Raw genomic sequence first — 22,600 nt, 5'->3', positions numbered from 1 at the left:
CCTAAATCTGATATTATGACCCCTTGACAGTTGACTAACTCTGAACTCAGATTTCTTGACTACTACACTTGGAAGTATATATACATACATACATATATATATATATATATATATATATATTATATATATATATATATATATATATATATATTTTTTTTTTTTTTTTTCCCTGCCACCAAATTCTGCCCTGACATGTTTAGCAAATTTGTAAATGTCATGAAGTGGTCAAGAGTAGCTGAAACATTGGGTAACAAAATGGGGGTTCACAAAAAGACCTCTCCAGGCTATATAATCAGACCTTGGGGGGGGTCTATAAACTTGTTTTTAATACTTTGATAATTCTAATTTAAAATAATAAGTTTCAGTAGGTTTTTTTAATATGATGTTTCCTTTATAATCCAATGTATTTTCTGCATTTAGAAACATTATTTCTCAGAAAGGGTCTGTAGACTTCACCAGTAGTTGAGAATGAATGGCAGAATCTAATAAGATCAGTTTTAACCAGAAGAAATGTAAATGTAAATTTAGGTTCAAACAATCAACTTCAGGCAATGAGCATTTATTAAGCATTTGCTACCTACTATGCATTGAGCCAAGTATCAGGGATACAAATAGACTAGAACAGTCCCTTGTTATTACTGAGTTCACATTGTTATAAAATAGAGGAGAGGTGTCCAGATGAGAGTTTGTCTGAAAAAGAGCTGAAGGTTTTAGGGCACCACAAGCTCCTCATGGGTATTCCCTCACCAGAAAAGGCAAAAAGTGATTAGAATCTGCAATAAGACAGATATCATGTTACAAATAAAGTGATATACTTTAACATATTGAACATGTATTGGCCAACTTGACATCTGGGGGAAGGGATGGGGGGAAGGGAGAAAAAAGTTGGAACAATAGGTTTTGCAACTGTCAATGCTGAAAAATTACCCATGCATATATCTTGTAAATAAAAAGCTACAATAAAAAAATAAAAATAAAAAAAGTGAGTTCAACTGCACTTTACCTTGCACAGACTCTATCTGGAATAGTCTGGTCAGTGCGTGGCACTTGTTTTTGGAGCGATGTGGGTAAGTCAGTGGCAGGATTGTGGAGAGGACCATAAACTTGCCTTGAATTCCAGTCTTGCCTCTCCATGTCCCAGGTAACTAACTTTCTGCATCTCTAATGGACTACTTATCCAGTCTCTCTTTACCTACACCAAAAATACTTGTGTTTTTGTTTTTGTTTTTGTTTTTGTTTTTTTCAAAAATACTTGTTAACCATATATTGGAGGGTATGGGGGAAAGGAGGGAAAATTGGAACACAAGGTAGTGCAAGGGCTAATGTTAAAGAAATGTCCATGCATATGTTTTGAAAAATAAAAAGCTTTAATTAAAAAAATACTTGTTAACCTGGGGTGAATCCAGAAAAAATTAGTATGGGAAAGAGCTTGGAGATCTTGCTAAATGTGATTCAAGGAAAGAATTGAATATAGTTATCCTGAGGAAGAGAAAATGGGAGACATGCCTTTTTTTCACTTTTTGGAAGGGCTTTATAAGGAAGGGGGTTACACTGATTCTCTTAGGCTCCAGGGACACAACTATGAGCAGAATGTGATGGTGTTGCTCTAAGTAATGTTGGGCTTAATGTAATAAAAACTTTCTAACCACTGAAGTCACTCCAAAGTGGAATGAGATGCTTTGAGAGGTAGTGAGTTTCCTGTCACTGGAGATCAAGAAGCTAGTGGATTAATTGACAGAAAGTTGGAGAAGGGGGTCCCCATTCTTGTACAGACAGGTTGGACTAGATGCTTGATGAAGCTCCTTTTAAATTCAACCATCTGTGATTCAGTAACAAAGTAAGTAAGTCATCCAAGTGTCACTTCGACCATTGGGTCAAGCTGTATTGTGAAGTTTATGGCAGAACTCTGGGTGAAGGGAGGAAGAAGCGAGGATGGACTGGGTGAATTGGAGAGGCAACATGGCATGAGTGGATAGGATGCTGTGCTTGAACCCAAGACCTGGGGTCAAATCTCACTCAATACACATAAGAATTCTATAACCCGGGGCACATCACAAAATGTGTCTAAGGCAACTCTCCAGGTTTCTTTGTTTATTCATTCATTCATTCATTCGTTTGTTTGTTTTTGCTGAGGTAGTTGGGATTAAGTGACTTGCTCAGGGTCACACAGCCAGGAAGTATTAAGTGTCTGAGACCAGATCTAAACTCAAGTCCTCCTGACTTCAAAGCTGGTGCTCTGTCCACTGCACCACCTCTCTACCCCTCCAGCTTTATTTACTAAGGCATAAATAAATAGATTATATTTGCTTTCTCAAAGATACTAAGAGTTCCCTCAAATACACAGAGTCCCAGATCCTTCTCATATTAATGTACCAAGGCAATCAATGCTCTAAGCAAGTTCGTTGGGTACTTTCTAAACTTTCTAAGAAAGCAAAGCACTTTCAAGTATTTTAGAATTATTATTCTGAAAATTCTTAGTACATCATCTTCCCTTCCAGCCCCAGTCTATTCAGATTCTTTCTATCCTTCCAAGCATTAGGACTAGTGCTCCCAGCCCTTGCTGAGCTCTCTCTCTTCAGAGCTATAGATAACACTTACTGTCTGAAATCTCCTGGCACTGGACTTTCTGCTATTTGTCACACCTCTTGGACTGGCTCATACTGTTTTTCATAAAAAGTCTTATTGATCCAAGGCAATTCCAATAGACTTTGGATAGAAAACGTCATCTGCATCTAGAAAAAGAACTAAGGAGACTGAATGGAAATCAACACATGCTAGGTTCATTTCTTTTTTTTGTTTTTTTTCTCCTTTTATTCTTATTTTTCTCTCCCAACATGATTCGTAAAGCAATGTGTCTTTAAAATAAATAAATAAATAAAAGTTTTAAAAAGTTTTTTATTGACATCTTTAGTTTTTACATCATGGCCACTTTTGAACTCCAGTGATCCTTCCCATATAACAAAGGAAAACAGGTGAGCAAAACTAGCCAATTAACAACTGATTTGAGAGTGCGGGCAACATTCTGCAGCCGTAGTTCCCCCCTTCTCCAACTAATGAAAGGAAATGTCAAGATTGGGCCTTATAGAGACACAGCCATCAGCTTCAATCCAATGTTCTTTCCACATAAATTGTTGTAATTATTGTCATCAATGTATGTTATTTTACAGGAGATTTTTTTTGTTGTGTTTTAAAACTTTTTTTAATGTTTTAATCTGGTTTTTCTGATGTCAATCAATATATATGAAAGGATTTGTATCTGTCCGGCACTGTGCTAAGCCTTGAGAAGTCACCGCGTGATCATTGTGGTTCATAGGACTGGGGCTTTCAGGGCTAGGTGGGATCTTGTAGATCATCCAATTCAATCTTATTTTACAAAAAAAGGAAACTGAGGCTGCAGGAAGGAAAGTAATTGTCCAAGATCACACAGTAAGTTTGAACCCAGCCTCCATCATGGCAACTGTTTTCCTATTGGCCCCCAGGAAACCAGTCTGCTGTCTTAACATATTTGGAATAAGTTTCCCCACTTGTAAAATGAAGAGCTCTTATTCAAAGGGCCCTTCCTGCTTGGAAAGTTCTATTGTTCTGTTAGTCAAGGTCTTCCCAGTGAAACAGGAGATTGATCTGGGCCTTGAAGGATGGGGGAGGATTGCCTGCATTTCCTCTGCCCAGAAGGGTGGTAGCTGGCTGCCAGCCTACGAGGGCATCAGTGCAGCTATGGTTCCGTCCCCAGCTCTTTGGGCTACCATAGTAGTGGGGGGAGAAGCTGGGGAAGAGTGAGGGTGGATGCTGGGGAAGGATACAGGGAGATGAGTAGAGATGTCACCAGTAAAAGGAAGTTTGGAATAAGAGGAGGAAGAGTTCTTCTCCTTCCCAGCAGTCTTTTCTTTATCCTTTTGGCCAGAAGGAGCAGGGAGCAGGGATCCCCGAGGATACACGAATGGTGATTTTTAAGGGACAGAGGGAGTGAGGGGAGTGAAGATAAGGCATCCCTGATCCCATATGAATGTCCGCCACCCCCCCCTTTCTCCCCCCTCTCTCCCCCGTGTTATGGAAAGATGGCGAGCTAGGATCAGGATGGGAAGGTCCCTGAAGACCTCTCAATCGCCTTTTCCATTTTGGGGTGCCCACAGGGGGAGAAGAGAAGGAACTGTGGAGGAAGGTGTGATAGTGTACTAGGCTTGGAGTCAGGAGCTTTAGCTTTAGACTCTTTAGTTCTGAGACCCCCCCTGGCCAACTCCCTCTTTGCGGCAGGTTGAGAAGGTTGGGCTGGTGGCCTCTAACGGCCCTTCGGATCCTAAATCTATGGAAAAAAGGAAGAGAAGCCAGCTCTAAGCCCCGGGAAGGGAAAGGAGAGCTGGCGTTGGGGGCAAAGCGATCTCGGCAGGTCCCCGTTCCTTCCTCCTTTCGGGGTGACGGAGAGGGAGGGGATGGTTGTGCAGAGGAGGGGGACGACCAAGGCTAGGAGATGGCTCGATGTCACCTTTCCCCCGTGGCCCGGAACGGGGGGGCTGCGCTTGGTAGCGAGGCTTCTCCCCCTGTCTCCGGTGGGGGTTCCCCCTCCCATTTCAGAGACTACTGAGGCTCCGGGCGGGGGACGGGCTCTGGGGTGGCGGGCCTGGCCGGCGGGGCGGGAGCGGGCTGGGGAGGGGAGGGGAGGGGCGGGGAGGAGAGGGGCGGGGCCGGCGCAGTCTCCCACTCCCTCCCGGAGCCCGAGCCCGGCTCAGAGCTGCGGCGGGAGCGGCGGCGGCGGCAGCAGCAGCAGCGGGCTGCAGCGGCGGTGGCCCCGGCACCGGTAGCAGCAGCTCCAGCCGCGCGCCGGGCTTCCTTCGCGAACTCCTCGAGTCCGTGTCCCCCTTCCTCCCCAGCCCGCGTGTACGGGGCCGTGCGGCCCCCCCGCCGCCCGCGCCACCCTGAAGTTCCTGGCCGTGCTGCTGGCCGCGGGCATGCTGGCCTTCCTCGGTGCCATCGTGTGCATCATCGCCAGCGTGCACCCGGCGGCCAGCCCGGCGCGGGCGCCCTCCGGGGCCGCCGCCGACAACGACTCGAGCGCCGGGGCCGCGGCGCTGCTGCCCCCCGGGCCGGAGCAGAGCCTGAGCGCGCTGCACGGCCCGGGAGGCTCGGCCGGGCCCCACGAGCTGCCCCTGCCCGGCGGCGGCGAGCTGCTGGCCAGCGCCCGGCCGCTGCAGCACCCGCTGCTCTTCAGCCGCTTCCTGTGCACCCCGCTGGCCACCGAGTGCCCGACGGCAGCGGACGGGGCCGCGGTGCAGGGCGACGGGCCGGGCTCGGGACAGCAGCAGCAGCAGCAGCGGCAGCGCGAGGAGGAGCTGCTGGCCCTCCAGAGCACGGCGGAGCAGCTGCGGCAGACGGCGCTGCAGCAGAAGGCGCGGATCCGAGCCGACCAGGAGGCCATCCGCGAGCTCACCGGCAAGCTGGGCCGCTGCGAGAGCGGACTGCAGCTGCCCTTCCAGGACCCGGGGCCCTCGGGTCGCCAGGACACCATGAGCGACGGCCCGGCTTGGGACTCCCCGGCCGTGGTCCGCGAGCTGGAGGAGGCCGTGCGCGCCCTCAAGGAGAGGATCGAGAAGATCGAGGTGAGCGGCCGCCCCTTCGGGCTGGGGGCTCGGGGAACCTCGCCGGGCCGCGGAGCGGGAGCTCCCGCAAGGCACCGACCGCCGGCGCGCTCCCGTCTTTGTATCCCCCGCGCCCAGCGCCGAGCCCCACTCGGAGAGGGAGGAGGCGCCTGCTGAGCGCCTGTTGGCGGAGGAATTGCCTGAGCTCTCCAAGGTCTGCAGAGCGCTCCCTCTCCGCAGCCCCGCAGGGCAGGCAAACAGCGTGCGGGTTTAAGGGGTGCCCAGAGGGAGCTCGGGGTGCGGAGTGAAAAGAGGGTGCGTGGAAAGCCAGGAGGCTAGGGTTCTAGTCCTCTCACCGCTGTGTGACCTTGGGCAAGTGCCCCCCAGCCCATTCTCCGTCTCACTTTCCTTAAAAATGGGGGGAGGGGGCTGGGCGAGATCTCTAGGGTCTGGGCTAGAGATCCGGGATCCCACACGGATCAGAGGGAGGCCACGGGGTGCCCGGGGACTTCCCCTGCTAACTCCCTTCTGGAAGACAGCTGGTGTAGGGCTGAGTCTGTTAGGAGACCCAAGGACAGCCTCCATAAAGAAATCCCATTCCTCCATCCCGCCCTGTTTGTCCTCCCCGGAGGGACAGACGGACACACGGCTGCTCGGAGAGCCCACCGGGCGGTGCCCGGTCCCAAAGGGTCCCAGCTCGGGGTTCCTGCTAGTTCCCCAGAGGGGCTCGGATGAGAAATCTGCCCTCATTGGTCGCTGAGCGATCGCAGAGCCAGCCACTACCCCTCCCTCCCCTTGGGAGAAGGAGCTAAGAGCGAGAAATGCTGGGCTCTGTGCCCGGATTTCACAGGGGCTGCTGCTGCCTCCAGCCTCCTGCCTGTGGATAAGGGACTTCTCTCCCCATTTCTTCTCTCTGCACCCAGTACGGCCTCTCAGGGAGTGGGGGGGAGGGGGGAGAGATGGTCCGGGTCTAGAGAATCCCTTAAAAAAAAAAAAAAAGATACGGCGGCGCAGGAGGGAAATGAAGGGGGGAGAACTACCATTTATATAGAGAGCCCCAAACGACTGGTCACAGCAATCAGGAGAGGGGGGACTGCCTCTCATAATCATTTATTATCCTGATATTGATAAAGAGACACACCCACCTTGCCTTGATCTATCATTGTGGTAAAGGGGGGTGGGGGGGGAGAACCAAACCCTAGGTTTTGAATTCAGCTCTGCCACAATCTGTGAGACCCTGAGTAAGTAATTTGCCTCCTTGAGCCTCAGTTTCCTCCTCTGTATACAGCCACCGGAATAGCTTCCTCCTAGTTGGAGCATCCTGAAAGCTTTTGGCACGGATGTAAAGTTGCATGAGCCCTTCCTAGGACTGCTGCCTTCCACCCCTCCCTCAGTCCTCCTCCTCCCCAGCCCCCTACCCCCAGCGTTCTCTGATCTACAGTCAATTGAGTAGATTCGAGGATCAGAAATGGGATCTGGAGGCAGAGGAGGCAGATCTCACTCCTGACTGGCACCTTAGGGACCACAGGCAAGTCCCTTAGGGCAAGTCACAGTAAGCCTCAGTTTCCACCTTTTAAAAGCAAGGCATGGTCTCCAAGGTCCCTTCCAAGTCATTTCAGCAAACTTTTGGGGAACCACCAGCCTCATGTCAAGAAAGCCCTGTATCAAATGGGGGAGAAACAGGCCTGCCTCCAGGGTTAAGTAGAAGATCTGCAGTTTAAACCTTCTGTAATTCCTGACAATTTTCTAGCTAGGCAGGCGGGTGGCTGGGGAATCAAAGCTTCAGAATCTGACAAACATTGATTAAGCTCTTCCTTTGTACAAGGCACCGAGCTCTGCAGGGAGATGATTTAGCTCTCCCAGATAACGGTTCTGGCTCGGGCGAGGCTAGGTATCACAGTGGCTACAGCCTCGTACCTGGGCTCACCACCTGGGCTCAGATCTGTTTCCAGATACTCCTCACCCTGGGCAAGGCACTTCCTCTTCTGCCTCAGTTTCCTCGTCTCTGAAATGAAAATAGCAATAGTCCCTTGGCCTCCCAGGCATGCTGGAAAAATCCTGTGAGGTGACATTTTAAAGTGCTTTGCAAACCTTAAATCCCTAGGGGGAAAAATGAGCTATTATTATGATTACTATTATTAAGTGATCCCTATGGTCCTTTAAAGTTGAAAGCACAGAAAGGAATCAAGGGTATTTAACAAGGGTTTATTAGATATTATTAGATATACACAATATCTGAGAGCTTACATTCTACTGTGTCCCAGACATCATTCTAGGTGCCGGGGAACACAAAAGGGAGCCAGTTTCTACCCTCTAGAAATTATATTCTATATATTATTTATTATATATATAATAATATATATTAATTATTTGTATTAAATATATTAATTAAGTTTATTCTAATTATTCCAATTAATTGATTTTATTCTATTATTATTCTATTAATTTTTAGGTGAGGCATTTGGAGTCAAATGATAGCTAATAAGTATTAAGTGTCTGAGCCTGGATTTAAACTCAGGTCTTCCTGACTTCAGGGCCACTGCTCTAGCTATTGTGCCATCTAGCTGTCCCTCAGAAGTTTATATTCTCCTGTGTGTAGATACAGATACAAAGTCATATGGAGGAGGAGGAGGAAGAGGAGGAGGAGAAAGAGGAGGAAAAGGAGGAGCAGGAGGAAGAAGAGGAGGAAAAGGAGGAGGAGGAGGAAGAGGAGAAAAGGAGGAGGAGGAGGAAGAAGAGGAAGAAAGGAGGAGAAGGAGGAAGAGAAGGAGGAAAAGGAGGAGGAGGAGGAAGAGGAGAAAGAAGTGGGAGAGCAGCAGGAGGAGACAAAAGCATTAAGAACAGAAGGATGAGAAAGGGCCTTATTCAGGCCCCTGAACAGAACCTTTCAGGGAGCTAGGGACTCCTCAAGGTAAGGAGAGAGAGCATTCCAGGCACAGCATGGCCATATCATGGCTGTGTAAACACCTAGAGACGGCCCCTCCTTAGCTCTCTCACTGTAGAGTGAAAGGCTTTGTCCCCAGATGGAGTAGGTGGGCCCTTCCTTGCTTCTGTATATTCAGCAAGTGGCTTTCTACTCCATTATTGTATAGTACAGGTCCTGCCAAAGTACCTACATGAGTGAATACCACTGAAAACTTGGATGCCTCTTTGGAAATATGAGCAACACCCAAATCCCAAGTGGAAGGAAATGGAGATGGAGAATGGGTTTTTTTTTCCTCTCTTTCTCCTACTCCTCACTCTACACAACACATGCAGCATGCAGATGGTACTGGTGGGTTGTGCTTGGCTCTCCTACCTTCCTGGGCATCCCAAGATAATGGAGCCGGAAAGGGGTTGGCTTCCTTCCCAGCCTACACTTGGCAACACCTCCAGCTTTTGGCTTGGAAAGGCCCTCCCAGCGGGACCTGCTGCCCATGTCGTGTCACTTCAGGTAGATGGTCGAGGTGGACTTCGGCCAGCCTTGGACCTCAGTGCTACCTCCCCACAAGAGCGGTCCCGATTTGCCTCTCCTCTCCTTATCCTGTAACGATGCTCCCTGCAAGTGTGAGGCAGGTGTCTTGTATGTGAGAGCAATGGGTAGAATCAGAAAATGGGTAGGTAGAGATGATGCTGGAAAGTGAGACTTTGGCCTGGATTTCCCCAAGCCCCCAGGGCCCGAAATCCTATTTGGCCACATCCTCATGAAACCTGGAAGGATGACTGAACTGAAAGGAACTTTAAAGACCTTCTCATTTTGTATACGAGGAAACTGAGGTCTAGGGAGGGGAATTATCTTCCCAAGAACACACAGTCAAGTGCCAAGTAGTAGAGACAATATTTAAATCTAGGTTTTCAGATTCAAAATCTGGACTTCTTTCTTGGACACCTCAGGGTGCCCCCTTGAAGTCCACTTCCCTTCGCAAGCAGGAATAAGGCCCTTGGAGAGAGGGCATGAAGAGTTGGTCCATAAAATACCAAAGACCCAAAGAAGTCTGAGATTGGGGATCATGGTGTCTGGATAGAGGGTGAAAGGGACTGTACCCAGAGATGTTCCGGATTGGGGGGTCATGGTATCTGGATAAGGAGTGAAAAAGACTAGACTTAGAAATGTTCTAGATTGGGAATCATGGTGTCTGGACGGGGGGGATAAAAGGGATTAGACCCAGAAAGGTTCTAGATTGGGATTTATAGTGTCTGGATAGGGGTGAAAAGGACTAGACTCAGAAAGGTTCTAAGCTGAGAATCATGCTCGAGGCTTAGAGTCAGAAAGACCTGGATGTGCACCTGCCTCAGAATCTCACTAATTGGGAGGATAACTTAATCTCTCCAATTTCCTTCTGTGTGAAATGAGAGGATTAGACTCAGTGAGAGGGGCCACGGCCCCTCATTCTAATTCCAGCCCTAAGTCTATAATTCTGGGACCCAGGCACGAGACGATATCTCCTGTCTGAAGCTCTGGTCACCTCTGCCTCCCAGAATATATACTCCGTTCTGCTTCTGAAAGGGATGCTGGGTAAGGCAATCATCAGTATTTACAATGCCAATCCCTTCTACCCCTTTGTTGCTTACAGATAATTTCTTCAGGCTTGATCTTATAACATCCCCTTCTCCTTGAGGTAGGAAATGAAGGGATTATTAAAACTGAGACTCAGATAAAAGTGCATAATGAGGCAAAGAGCTAGAATTGGAACAAAGGTCTCCTGGGTAGCTGAGCTGAAGGGGAAGGGACTTCCCAGGAGATCTCCTGGCCCTTTGTTGATTTTGGTTGTTGAGGGAACCCTGCTCAGTATCAGAGAGCCTCTGGCATCCCTTTCTCCTCTGAGATTTGGCCATTCTCTGACTTTTGATCTTGCAGTAGAAATACATCACAGAAGAATTTTTCTGATATAATAGGAAAGAAAGGATGGCTGTGCCATCCTGGAAAGGTCCCTGTTGCTTTTTGGGTGTTAGTTTCCTGCTCTGTAAAATCAGAGTACTGGATCGGTGAGACATCTCCCAGATCTGACATTTTCTGTTCTAGGTCTCCTTCAGCTCTGACATTCCCTGTTCTAGGTCTCCCTCAACTGGGACATTCCCTGTTCTAAGCCCCCCGCCCAGTTCTGACATTCCACATTTACTAGAGCTTAGAGGTCCAAGAGTCCACCACCCTCATTTTACAGATAGGGAAACTGAGGCCCAGAGAAATGACAGGTCTTAAATAGCAGACTGGGTTTTGAACTCATGCACTGTGATTCCAAATCCAATCCTTCTCCTATACTATGCTTCCCCAGCAGAATTTGGGGGCCCTCCACCTTCTGACTTCATGTGTTCCTGACATTCTGCATTTTCGGATTATAAGAATCCTCTGATCCCCTGGCTCTTGACCTTGAGTGTGTCTTGGGCAGTATAACCTGGGGGACAGGGGCCACGGGCTGAATCATCCGGGTGTTTCTCTCCCCCAGGCTTCCAGCACTCGGCTAAATCTGAAGAGGAGTGTGGCCAGTAAGGGGATTTAGAGGAGCTTTTTCTGAGATCTATTGATTTTACTTTGATTTATTTTTTTAAATTTGCTGCAAAAAGGGAGGAGGTTGCTGCCAGGGAAGGAACAGAGCCAGGGACTGGGCTGCACGAATGCTCACTTCCTGGAAAGGGACCGTGCCACGGCTATGGGGATGGACACAGACGGATCCCATTCCCTTTGCCCATTCCGAGGCAGGGAGTGAGGGGGCAGCAACACAAAGAGAAAAAGATGGGAGATCTGGGTTTGAATCCCCACTTTCTCCGTTTAACTCTCCAGCCTCAGTTTCCTTGTCTGTCGAGGTATCACATGGAGAAATTTCTGAACTTTGGAAGACCTGCGCTCATCTCTCAGCTCTCCTGCTCATGAGCCGTGTGACCTTGGCAAATCAGCCTTTAAATAAGAGCCTTGGATGGGTCTTCCCTTCCAGCGCTAGGGTCCTGTCTATAATAACAAAAGTTAACATTTGTTAATTTTGCCAACTGTAATTCACAAGTTTGGGGAGAATTTGGTATTAGGACTGTCACCATCCCTATTTCACAGATGAGAAAAGTGGCATGAGGTCACTCACTGACCACAATGAACATCCAAGCTCCAGTGCTCTATCCATTACGCCATGTTGCCATGGCCTGACCACCCCCTCCCCAACACTATCTAGTGGATATGAACTACTGTGGGATATAGCCAGCAGGTGTCATCCACACTTTCTTACTCTTTTCTTTTTTTTTGCTGAGGCAGTCGGGATTAAGTGACTTGCCCAGGGTCACACAGCTAGGAAGTGTTAAGTTTCTGAGGCCAGATTTGAACTCATGTCCTCCTGACTTCAGGGCTAGTGCCTCTTTTCTTCCTCTTGCATTATGACCTGTTTTCCTAGTGAGTTTAATTCTGACTTTTCAGAGGAGTAACAGAGAAGCTTGGGAACAAATTAGAACTTGATAATTTATCAAAGGGGCTGGGGGTGAGGATTTGGGGAAGCTATTGAGGGAAAATGACAAAAAAGAGAAATGTGGGGGAAGGAGCTAAGAGATCCCCCTTTTTGCCACTGACTTGTATGTCCATAAAGTCAGGGACTTCTCCCTCTTGTTTAGATGAGATTCCCTCATTTAAAATGATGACGTTGGACTCAGTGACTTCTGAATTTAGACTGATGTTTTTCGGGAACCCCCTGTGGATGAGAGGGGTGGGATGTCTGAGGCTTCTTTGCCCCTGTCCTGGGAGCTCTTGTAGCCGCCTTTCTAATGGATCAGCTTCTTTCTGCCCCATCACCACCCCCGCTGCGCCATCTCCCTCACCCATCCATTTATCCTGAGCTGGTGAGGTCTGGGCTCCAAGAGGCCCCATTCATCTTCTTTTAATTACAGTTCCAAATTGGAATTGGGTGACTAGGCAGGGGAAATCAATCTGGCCCTCTCTGTTCCCCTTTCCTCCCTCCCCCTTCCCAACCTTGATTAGATTGAGGCCAGGAGCCCAGAGCTTCCAAACAAGAAAAGAAAAGGGAGGGAGGTGTGGAGGGGAAAAGAGAGGGAGATACTGAGTTTCCAAGATTAGCTTGAGGAGGTGCATCTGTGACCTGGGTAACGTTAGGGAGAAAACTACCTGGGTTTGGACTAAAAGGATCTGGATTCAAATGCCTGACTATTACTTTCGACCTGTGTGATCTTGAGCAAGTCATTTCATTTTCCATTTTTTTAAGTTACATAAGAACTTTATTAGATATTTAAGAATAGCAAGCTGCACATAATAATTTGCGGTTTTATATCACTGACAATAAAAGTAATAAAAGAACACCCCCCCCAAAGTGTGTCATGGACACATTTTTTGAGAGTCACTTGTTAACCTATGAGCACACGCTTGCCTACACCACTCCCAAATGTTCCACTTTGTAACTTCCATTGATTGCGCCTGGTTCTACTCTTGGTGGCTTAGTCACTTCATTTTTAAGGCCTCGGTTTTTCCATCTGTAAAATTGGGAAGTTAAATTAGATGACCCCTGAGATCCCTTGCCTACACCACTCCCAAATGTTCCACTTTGTGACTTCCATTGATTGTTCCCGGTTCTACTCTCGGTGGCTTAGTCACTTCATTTTTAAGGCCTCGGTTTTCCCATCGTAAAATTAGGAGGTGAAATTAGATGGTCCCTGAGATCCCTTTTCAATCTATGGATTTGATCTGAACATGGTGAATCTCCCTATAACTCCTGGAAAACATCCATCTTAGATATGAGGAGACTAGAAACAAAGAAGGTTGTTGCCCCAATCTGGGCCTGGGACCTTTTCCCTATAGAATGAAGGGGTTGTACTTCACGGTTTCCAAATTTCCTCCCATCTCTGGGACCCTTTGTTTCTAAATCTGGAAGCTTGGTGCTGAAAGAACTGGAACCGGGAAGCCCTGGGTCAGTGTTCTTATCCATACCAGAAAGTTAAAAAGACTTGTGCCCCCTGACTCCCAGAGTAGTTGGGAGGGAAGAGCTTGGAAGTACTTTGGGAAGCTCTCCCTTATTCACTACGATCTGCTCCCAAGGGCTCTATTTGTCTTAGAAAAGTCGCCAGTCCTAGGGCTTCTGCCAGGGGAGGTCAATGAGTATAGACTAGTAAAGAATGGAAGGGCAGCCAGCCAAGTACCTAAAAGCATCCGAGAAGCAACACTGCTAGAGCTGGAAGGAACCTTGGAGGATATCGAGTCCAGCCTGTGTCTGAGCAGGAATTGCAGGCTCATCCGTGGGGTGTAACCATTAGCCACTCAGACCCTTCCAGGGGAGAGAGATCACTACCTTAAGAAACAGCCCCTTTGGGTTATTAACCTTGGAAGTCCCAGATGTGCTTAATGACCATTTGGGCAAGTAAGGATTCACCCTTCTTAGCCTCAGTTTCTTATCTGTAAAACAGGAATAAGAACAACTGTCCTTTCTGACCAAAGATCTTATGTGCAAGAACATAGGATCCTAGATACGGAGTTGGAAGGGGCCTTAGAACAGGGAGGATCAGGGCTGGGAGGGGTCTTAGAATAAGGAAAGTCAGAGCAGGAGGAGGGATTGTCTTAGAACAAGGGATATCAGAATTGGATATACCTTAGAACAGGGAGTGTCGGAACTGGGAGGGGTCCTAGAACAGAGGCTGAGAGGGAGCTTAGAATAGGGAATGTCAGATTGGGAGGCGTCTTGGAACAGGGGATGTCAGAACAAAGAATAAATTAGAGTTGGAAGAGACCTCAGAATATGTAGTAGAATCTCAGAGACAGGGATGGGGATAGGAGATGGGGAGAGTGTTGAATGTCAAAATTGAGAGGTGCCCTGGAGCAAGGGGCTCAAACTGAGCTGAGTCAGATTAAAATGTAATTGGGAAATGTTTGAGAAAATAAATAAAAATACAAGAGGGATAATGTTAAGTTGAGATTGTCTAAATCAACACACAGCCCACCGGGATCCGTCTCTATTTGCATTTGAGCATTGAATGTCAGATCTTGGAGGGGGATAAGGGGAAGGGCTGGAGTCTTAAATCAGAGCAAGTAAGAACAGGGAAGGATCTGCTACAGTTATGTCCAGCTACAGTATTAAATCCATACCAGTTTAAATTCAGCTCTTCTGCATGTCTTCCATTTCTTCCCTCTTCTTCCATTTGAAAAACTACATTTTATTGATCCCTTTTTGTTCTTAGATCATTATCATTCCCGGAAACCCAACCTTCCCTTTCCTTCTTCCAGACCGAAGTCTTCCCAGTAATAAAGTAAAACAACAAGCGAAACCACACTGCCCAATCGGAGCCTGTGGGACCGCATGTGTGGCGTCCCACCCTTGGGAACTCCCTCTGCTAAGAGCAGGGGCTATGGTTTTATTATCTGCTCTTTGAGACAACCACTGCCTTTTCACTCACTTACACATCCCCTCCCTCTCACATCCCCTCCCTTTTATTTCCTCCCCAGCACTGCAGCCAGTGTACGTATATTCTTTTCTTAATTCTAATTTTCTCTTGTCTTGGGGCTACCTTCCTGCCTCCCAGACTGACTCACAGATGATCCCTTAATCCAATTCTTATTTGTACAGCTGAAGAAACCAAGAACAAAGTCATACATAGTGACAGGACCAACACAATATCTCCCCTTAATCCAATTTTTATTTGTACAGCTGAAAAAAAACGAAAACAAGAGTGACAGGACCAACACAATATCTCCACCCCTATTTCAATAGTGCTTTAAGGGCTCCGAGGTTTGTGATTCCCATTTTGCAGATGAGGAAACTGAGGTACAGATCAGTAAAGTAGCACGCCTCTGGTTGTCAGCTAAGACATGTTAAGGCTAGGATATTAACTCAGACCTCTTCTTTTCCAATCATCTGATCAGAAAATACGAGGTGGAGACCTGTAAGAAATCTCAGTGAACATCTAGTATTCTTCAGGGATTCTTAATCAGGCCCTTGTTATGTTCTGGACCCTTGAACAGCCAGAATGGAGAAGCCTGAGACCCTTTCTCAGAATCATGTTGTTGCCTACATACATAATAGAAAGATTAAATTTCAGTTATGGAAATCAAGGTGTAATTTTTTTCCTTCCACGTTCACAGACTCCCTGAAGTCTATCCACTGTCTGTGAAACCCACATTAAGAACCCCGATCTAGTCCAATTTGCTCATTTTACAATTGAAGAAACTGAGGTCCAGGTCACTGATAAGATCACAGGAGATCTGGAGATCTGACCCATTGTTCCCAAGTCTCTCCACTCCCAGCTTGGTTATACACAGGAAGGAGCCTCCCAAACTCTGGACTGTGCATTAATTAGTCTCTTATGACACGGGGAAAAGAGGGAAGGCTGGAGGGTGGAGGAGGAAGAAGAGGAGGAGGAAGAGGAGGAGGAGGAGGAGGAAGAGGAGGAGAAGCTGGGGAAGAAGCCAAGCAGAGACAGATTTTCAATCCATTAGTAGGTGAGTGGTGAGAAAGTGTTGCTTTTTTCCCTCCTCCCTTCTTTTCTATCCACCCCCTCTCATCTTTTCATAAACTCTGAGTGGGCTCTTCTGGAAGACAGTCAGTTCCCCACCCTGATGAGCATCAGACTGGGATGGCAGATGGGAAAGTTGGCAGGGGGTGAGGGAGAGGTCTCGTGCCATGTTCCCTCCAGATGACAAGATTCCCAATCAGGGGAATGGGATCTGATAAACTGGCCTTCCCAGGCTGCTTTGGCCAAATGCTCCCTGCCTCTGGTTGCCCCAATCCCCATTCCTACCGCCTCCTCAGACAGACCTCCTCAGTCCACCTTGGCAGGTGTAGGGACAAAGTGGCCATCTCCTGAACAGTCAGGACTCCCGGAAACTCTGCCTGACTCTTTGCCTCCCCGTGAGTAAGAGTAGAGTGATGGGGGGTGTGCTACGGAGGGGAGAGCTGGCTAAGGGTGTTAACAGTGAGAGGCTGTGTTTGCAGAGCTCTTATGTGAGCATACACTCTGGTAGCCTTGAGGGAGATATTGGAACCATGGGTTGTCAGAACTGGGAAGGGCCTTAGAACAGGGGATGTCAGGGCTGGGAGAGAGCTTAGAACAGGGGGTGTCAGGGCTGGGAGGGAGTTTAGAACAGGGGATGTCAGGGCTGGGAGGGAGTTTAGAACAGGGGATGTCAGGGCTGGGAGGGAGCTTAGAACAGGGGATGTCAGGGCTGGGAGGGAGCTTAGAACAAGGGATGTCAGGGCTGGGAGGGAGCTTAGAACAGGGGATGTCAGAGCTAGGAGGAAGCTTAGAACAGGGGGTGTCAGGGCTGGGAGGGAGCTTAGAACAGGGGATGTCAGGGCTGGGAGGGAGCTTAGAACAAGGGGTGTCAGAGCTGGGAGGGAGCTTGGAACAGGGAATGTCAGATGTCAGGGGATACTTAGAAGGAGACCCTAAAAAGGGAATGCCAGAGTTGAGAAGGATATTATAAACTGAAATGTCAGAGCTGAAAAAACACACAAATTCAGAGCTGGGATGGCACTGATAACATGGAGCATTGATGCCTAGATAGAGCTCAGAGTGGAACCTGAGTGTTGGGCAGGACAGTAACACCTAAAATGTTCATTTATAAAACTGTCTATAGTATAGCTGAAAGCAACCTTGGAAAACTCTAGTCCAGTGGAGACCCCTGCATACGCCTTCTAGTCTCTTTGAACACGAGAGACATAAGCACAATCTTTAGTAGCTCAAACAACACCAGGACTTTTGGGACACCTGTCTCCTTACAGCTGTCTGCGCTGTATGGAGCCGGTAATATGAGGATTATTATCTTCATTTATAGATGAGAGAAATCCAGTCACTTGCCCAGAATCACACAATGTCTAAGGCAGGGCTCAAATCCAGCCTCTATATTAGCAGGGTGGTTTAGGGAGCAGCTAAGAGACTGTTTCTTTTTTAAGAGTAAAGTCAATTTCTTTCTTTAAAAAAAAAATAATAGCTTTTTTATTTTTCAAAATATAAGCCAAGAGGGGCAGCTAGATGGCACAATGGATAGAATATCAGCCCTGAAGTTCAAATTTGGCCTCAGGCCCTTAATGCTTCCTGGCTGTGTGACCATGGGCAAGTCACTTAACCTCAAGTGCCTCAGCAAAAAAAAAAAAAACCAAAAACTATAGATCTAGATATAGATATATAGATATATATGCAAAGATAATTTTCAACATCCACCCTTGTAAAATCTTGTGTTCTAAATTTTTCTCCCTCCCTTCCCACTTCCCTCCCTTCTCTAAACAGTAAAAAACGTGTGCAATTTTCCTAAACATATTTCCACATTTATCATGCTGTGGCTGTGCAAGAAAAATCAGATCAAAAAGGGGAAAAAAATGAAAAAGAAAAAACAAGCAAACAACAATAACAATAAAAAAGATGAAAATAGGATGTTGCGTTCCACATTCAGACTCCATACTCTTTTTAGAGCTGAGTGTCTGCATGCTGAGCCTGAGTTTCTAGAAAGAGGACCAGGCAGAGGAATTATGGGGAATTGGCAGAGTTGTCTGGGGCTCAGAAGTGAAATAAGTGTTCGGTAGCCATCAGCATGCAGCAAGGTGGGTGAGGTTTCCAGATCAATGGATGCAGCAGACAGGGTCTCAAGAGGGAAATTAATAGACTTCACAAGCCCGACACATCCCCAACAGCAAGTGCTGAGCCATCTCTGTACCTTTGCCAATCAGAGTGCATTATGGGCTTTTCCCTCCCCAAACTGGGGATTTGACTAAGACTCGTAGTGATCATGCTTCCAGCCAAGCTTGGGCAGCGATCAGTCTTGGCTTAAAGTGTGTGAGGGAATGAGGTGATCTGGTTCAAGCAAAATTAAACCCAGAATGGACCCTAGAACAGAGTTAGGATCTCAGTCTTACAAAAACTGTTGCATCCATTTCTCTGAGGTATGACAGAGGGATCTGGGCTTCAGGAGCGGGATGCGTTTTCTGAGGTCCCTTCCAGCTCTGAAAGCCAGTAATTCTGGGAGAGTGTCAGCTCTCCCACAGAGAGACCTTGAAGAAAGCACTGGTTCTCACTCTTTCCCCCTGTACCATTGATGGATGGGATTACTACAGTTCCTCCCAGACCTAACACACCCACTTCTTCAGGCAGTTGATGTTAAGTGACTTGCTGAGGATCACACAACTAGGAAGCGTTAAGTGTCTGAGACCTCAGGTCCTCTCGGCTCCCGAGCTGGCACTCCGACACTGTGTCACCCAGCTGCCCCTTAACACACCCACTTCTAACCCTCCCAGCTCAGATAGTCCACGTTCTAAGGTTTATCTCAGCTCTAAAATGTTAATGATTCTGAGACTTCAAACAAGCTAGTTAAGCTATCAGCATCCTCCTGTCTACTATGGGGATGAGCTCCCTCCACTGCCTCCCTTCTTTTGTTGGTACAAGATCATTTCTATGAAATTGCTTTGATTATTATTATTGCAGCAAACTACTTGTGTTGCTCTGCTAGATATAGCTAATCTGCCTTTGCTTTTGCTCCCCTTGTTCCAAGAACCAGAATGCTTATCTCTTCTCCCCTAGCTTCCCATCCTCCTCTGCTCAATTCCTGCCCTGCCTTTCCAGCCTCTCCTTCAGGAAGCCTTCCCTGATTACTCATAGCTTTTTCATTGCACATGTTTAACATATATTGGATTCTTTGTTGTCTAAGGGAAGGGGGAAATTCGGAACACAAGATTTTGCAAGGGTAAATGTCTTTTTGTACATTTTGAAAATAAAAAAAATCTATTATTATGAAAAACCAGAAAGAAAAAAGAAATGGCTTCTTCACCCTTGGTCCTCATATATTCGCTTTCTCCAGTGCACTTATCAATTGTTTGATTCCTTCAAGCTGGCTGGCAGATGGAAAACAACAAGATCCCCTTTCAGCTCAGAGTCCTATCATCTCATAGAGAATGCCAGAAATGGGAGGGACCTTAGAGAAGGCAAGGGAATAAGAATTTATCAAGTGCTTACTATGTGCCAGGCACTGTGCTGAACACTTTACGAATATTATTTCATTTGATCTTAGAATTCTGAGCTGGAAGATCCTTAGAACACAGGGATTATTGATGGAAGGAATTTTAGCGATAATCTGGTGATCCAGGGATTTCTAATTTCTTCTTTCAGATTCTGGACCCCAACCCCGGCAGTCATTCTGGGAAAGCCTATAGAATCCTTCTCAGAACTGTGTTTTTAAGTGCATAAAATAAAATACGTCAGATTACAGAGAAAACCGATTACATCAAAATACATAAAATAAAATATATCAGATTACAGAGAAAATCAATTACATTGAAATACATAAAATATATTAGATTACAGAGAAAACCGATTACATCAAAATACATTAAAATTTTTTTTAAAACAAATGTAATTGACTGAGAGAGTTTCATAATTAATTCATATTCATTTCAAAGTAGTGATGGCAATAACCTAAGTGATATTCCGAGATATCGGCAACAGCTATAAAATGACCTGAAAAGATCTGTGGTTTCTCTCAGTGGCAAAATCCTAGGCATTGCTACTTTGGTTTGTTACCAACATTCATAATCGGAAGAAATACTAAATTTCAATTAGAGGCTAGTGAAAATTCAAAATTTTTTTTCCATCCTATTTCAGGGGTGCCCTGAAATCCAGGGGATCCCTGAAGTAGGATGGAAAAAATACATTTTTAGAACAAGTGTTTAGAACAAGGTTCTTTAATCAGATTAAAGAACCTTGTTCTAAACAGTTGCTCTAAACACGAAGCTGCAACAGGTATTAGCCAGATTCTCTCAGAAAGGGACTGGGGTCTCAGGGGATTGATTCCCAGGAACCCAGGAGCCTCTGCCTCAGTTTCCCACAGATGAGGGCAGGGTATGTTCCGGTCAGCCTCCTTTACTCCTTCCATCCCTACCCCAGAGCATCTGCTGCTTATATTACCAGCATGAGACTAATAGTCATGCTAATAATTGACATTTATATAGCACACTTTGTAATAGCAAAATGTTATATAAAGGTAAGCTATTATTAGTAGTGATATCATGGGGCAAAGTCGTGCATGAATGCTATGAGTGATGGGTAAGCAAGGATGGGTTTCAATCTGCATTGGTGGAGGGATTCTTCTCATGGAGGATAACTGGCTCATGACCCTAGCTAGAGAAAGGACCTCAGGGTCATCCATCCCAAACCCTCTCAGTTAACAGGTAAATGACTCACAGGAAAAAATGGGGTGACTGATCACTGGAAGAAGAGGCTGGAGGGATGAACCTAGATATAGATGGATGTTATCCTAGGCCCCATCTGGCTTTGTTTAGAGAGGTTCATCACCAGGATGGCTGCTGGAGGACTGATTTTTTTTTTAATTTAGCAACTTTCAAAGGCTATTTATTAGCCACTGAGTTAATAAATATCTGCTGTTGGGACATTGCAGCAAAATGTAACATGTCCAGGATTTTGGAGTCAAAGGACCTGGCTTCAAATCCTATCTCAGCCTGCTTATCTATAAAAAGAAGTAGATGGAGTAGGTGGTGCAGTGGATAGAGCATCAGCCCTGAAGTCAGGAGGACCTGAGTTCAAATCTAGCCTCAGACACTTACCACTTCCTATGCCCATGACCCTGAGCAAGTCACTTAACTCTGATTGCCTCAGTTAAAAAAAAGAAGTAGATATACTAGAAGACCCTAAAGGTCCTTTCTAGCTTTGAGAATATAGGCTTCTGGGTATTACAATCCAAGTACCAGAGAGAGCCAAACAAAGCACTGTGTGAGGTCTGAGGGAAGAACTGTAACTGGGGTGGGACACCTGGGACTACTTCCTCAGGGCATTGAATTTATAGTGTCACTGACAGCACCTGTGAAGAAATATTAGCTAGAAACAGGGCTTAACACTGAGCTAATCATGATAATTAGTTAAGCTAAAAAATTACCTGATATGAGGCTAAAGTGAGCTCCTTTTAGGGTTCTATACCTCCACTATAGAATTATGTCCCTTCCTTCAATTGATGGTGCATTTCATTAGGTTTTTATAGCAACATAAAAGGATATTAGGAAGATCTGCTAATCCAATAACAATTTTAATAATTGATTTAGCTTAGGATTGTCAAATGAGAGAAGACAGAAATCATGGGTCGGGTGTAGAGGAAGAGGAAAGAGAACTTTTCCCCTCACCCCATTAATAAGGGAATTGCAGTGCCATCCCAATTTAACTACCAAAAGTCATTTTCTAGAGCTAGAAAAATATAACAAAATTTATCTGGAAAAACAAAAAGTCAAGACTATTAAGGGTATTCATGAAAAAAAAAGCCAAACCTAAAACTTTATTATAAAGTGGCAATTTTCAAAATGATTTGATTCTGGCTAAGAAATAGAGTGAAGGATCGGTGGAATAGGTTAGGTTAAGAACACAAGATAAAGTAATCAATAAGTATAGTAATCTATAATAGTATAATAGTAATCTACTGTTTGATAAACCCAACGGCTCCAGCTTTTAGAATTAGAACTCATTATTTGAAAAAAAAAAAAAAACTGTGGGGAAAACTGGAAAATAGTATGGCAGAAACTAAGTACAGATTAACATCTCACCAGATACCAAGATAAGGTTGAAATAAGTACATGATTTAGACATAAAGAATGATACTAAAAGCAAATTAGGACAGCAAGGAATAATGTGCCTGTCAGATCTAAGGGGAAGAGAAAATTTTATGATCAAATAAGAAATAGAGAACATTATAAAATGCAAAATGAATAATTTTGATTATATTAAAAAGTTTTTTTTACTAAGTCAATACAACTAGTATTAGGGATGCAGAAAGCCAGAAAAAAGATTTTTTACAATCTGTGTTTCTGATAAAAGTCTCATTGCTCAAATATATAGAGAAGTGAGTCAAATTTATCAGAATATAAGTCATTCCCCAATTGATAAATGGCCAAATGATTTGGATCGGCAGTTTTCAGATGAAGAAGTTAAAGGTATCTATAGTCATATGAAAAAAATTGACTACAGAAATGTAAACTAAAGCAATTCACAATTATCTGTTTGGCTAATATGATTAAGGTGATGATAGAATGAAGGTAATATGGGAAAACTGGGACACTAATGCATTGTTGGTGGAGTTGTGTATTGATCTAACC

The 22,600-nt window shown here is 45.8% G+C and overlaps 1 protein-coding gene across 1 annotated transcript in view; it reads left to right on the top strand.

Moving 5' to 3' along the window:
• Positions 1-1,061: 1,061 nt before the first annotated feature.
• Positions 1,062-22,600, top strand: part of NPTXR (neuronal pentraxin receptor) — a 48,221-nt gene continuing 26,682 nt past the window's right edge. Inside the window, exons 1-2 of the mRNA XM_051962511.1 lie at positions 1,062-1,067; positions 4,797-5,591. Coding sequence (XP_051818471.1) covers positions 1,062-1,067; positions 4,797-5,591 — 801 coding nt within the window. The remainder of the gene's footprint in view (positions 1,068-4,796; positions 5,592-22,600) is intronic.

The sequence above is a fragment of the Antechinus flavipes genome, chromosome 5 (assembly GCF_016432865.1).
Source record: "Antechinus flavipes isolate AdamAnt ecotype Samford, QLD, Australia chromosome 5, AdamAnt_v2, whole genome shotgun sequence".
Classification (NCBI taxonomy): domain Eukaryota; kingdom Metazoa; phylum Chordata; class Mammalia; order Dasyuromorphia; family Dasyuridae; genus Antechinus; species Antechinus flavipes.
This window is presented reverse-complemented; position numbering and strand designations above follow the sequence as displayed.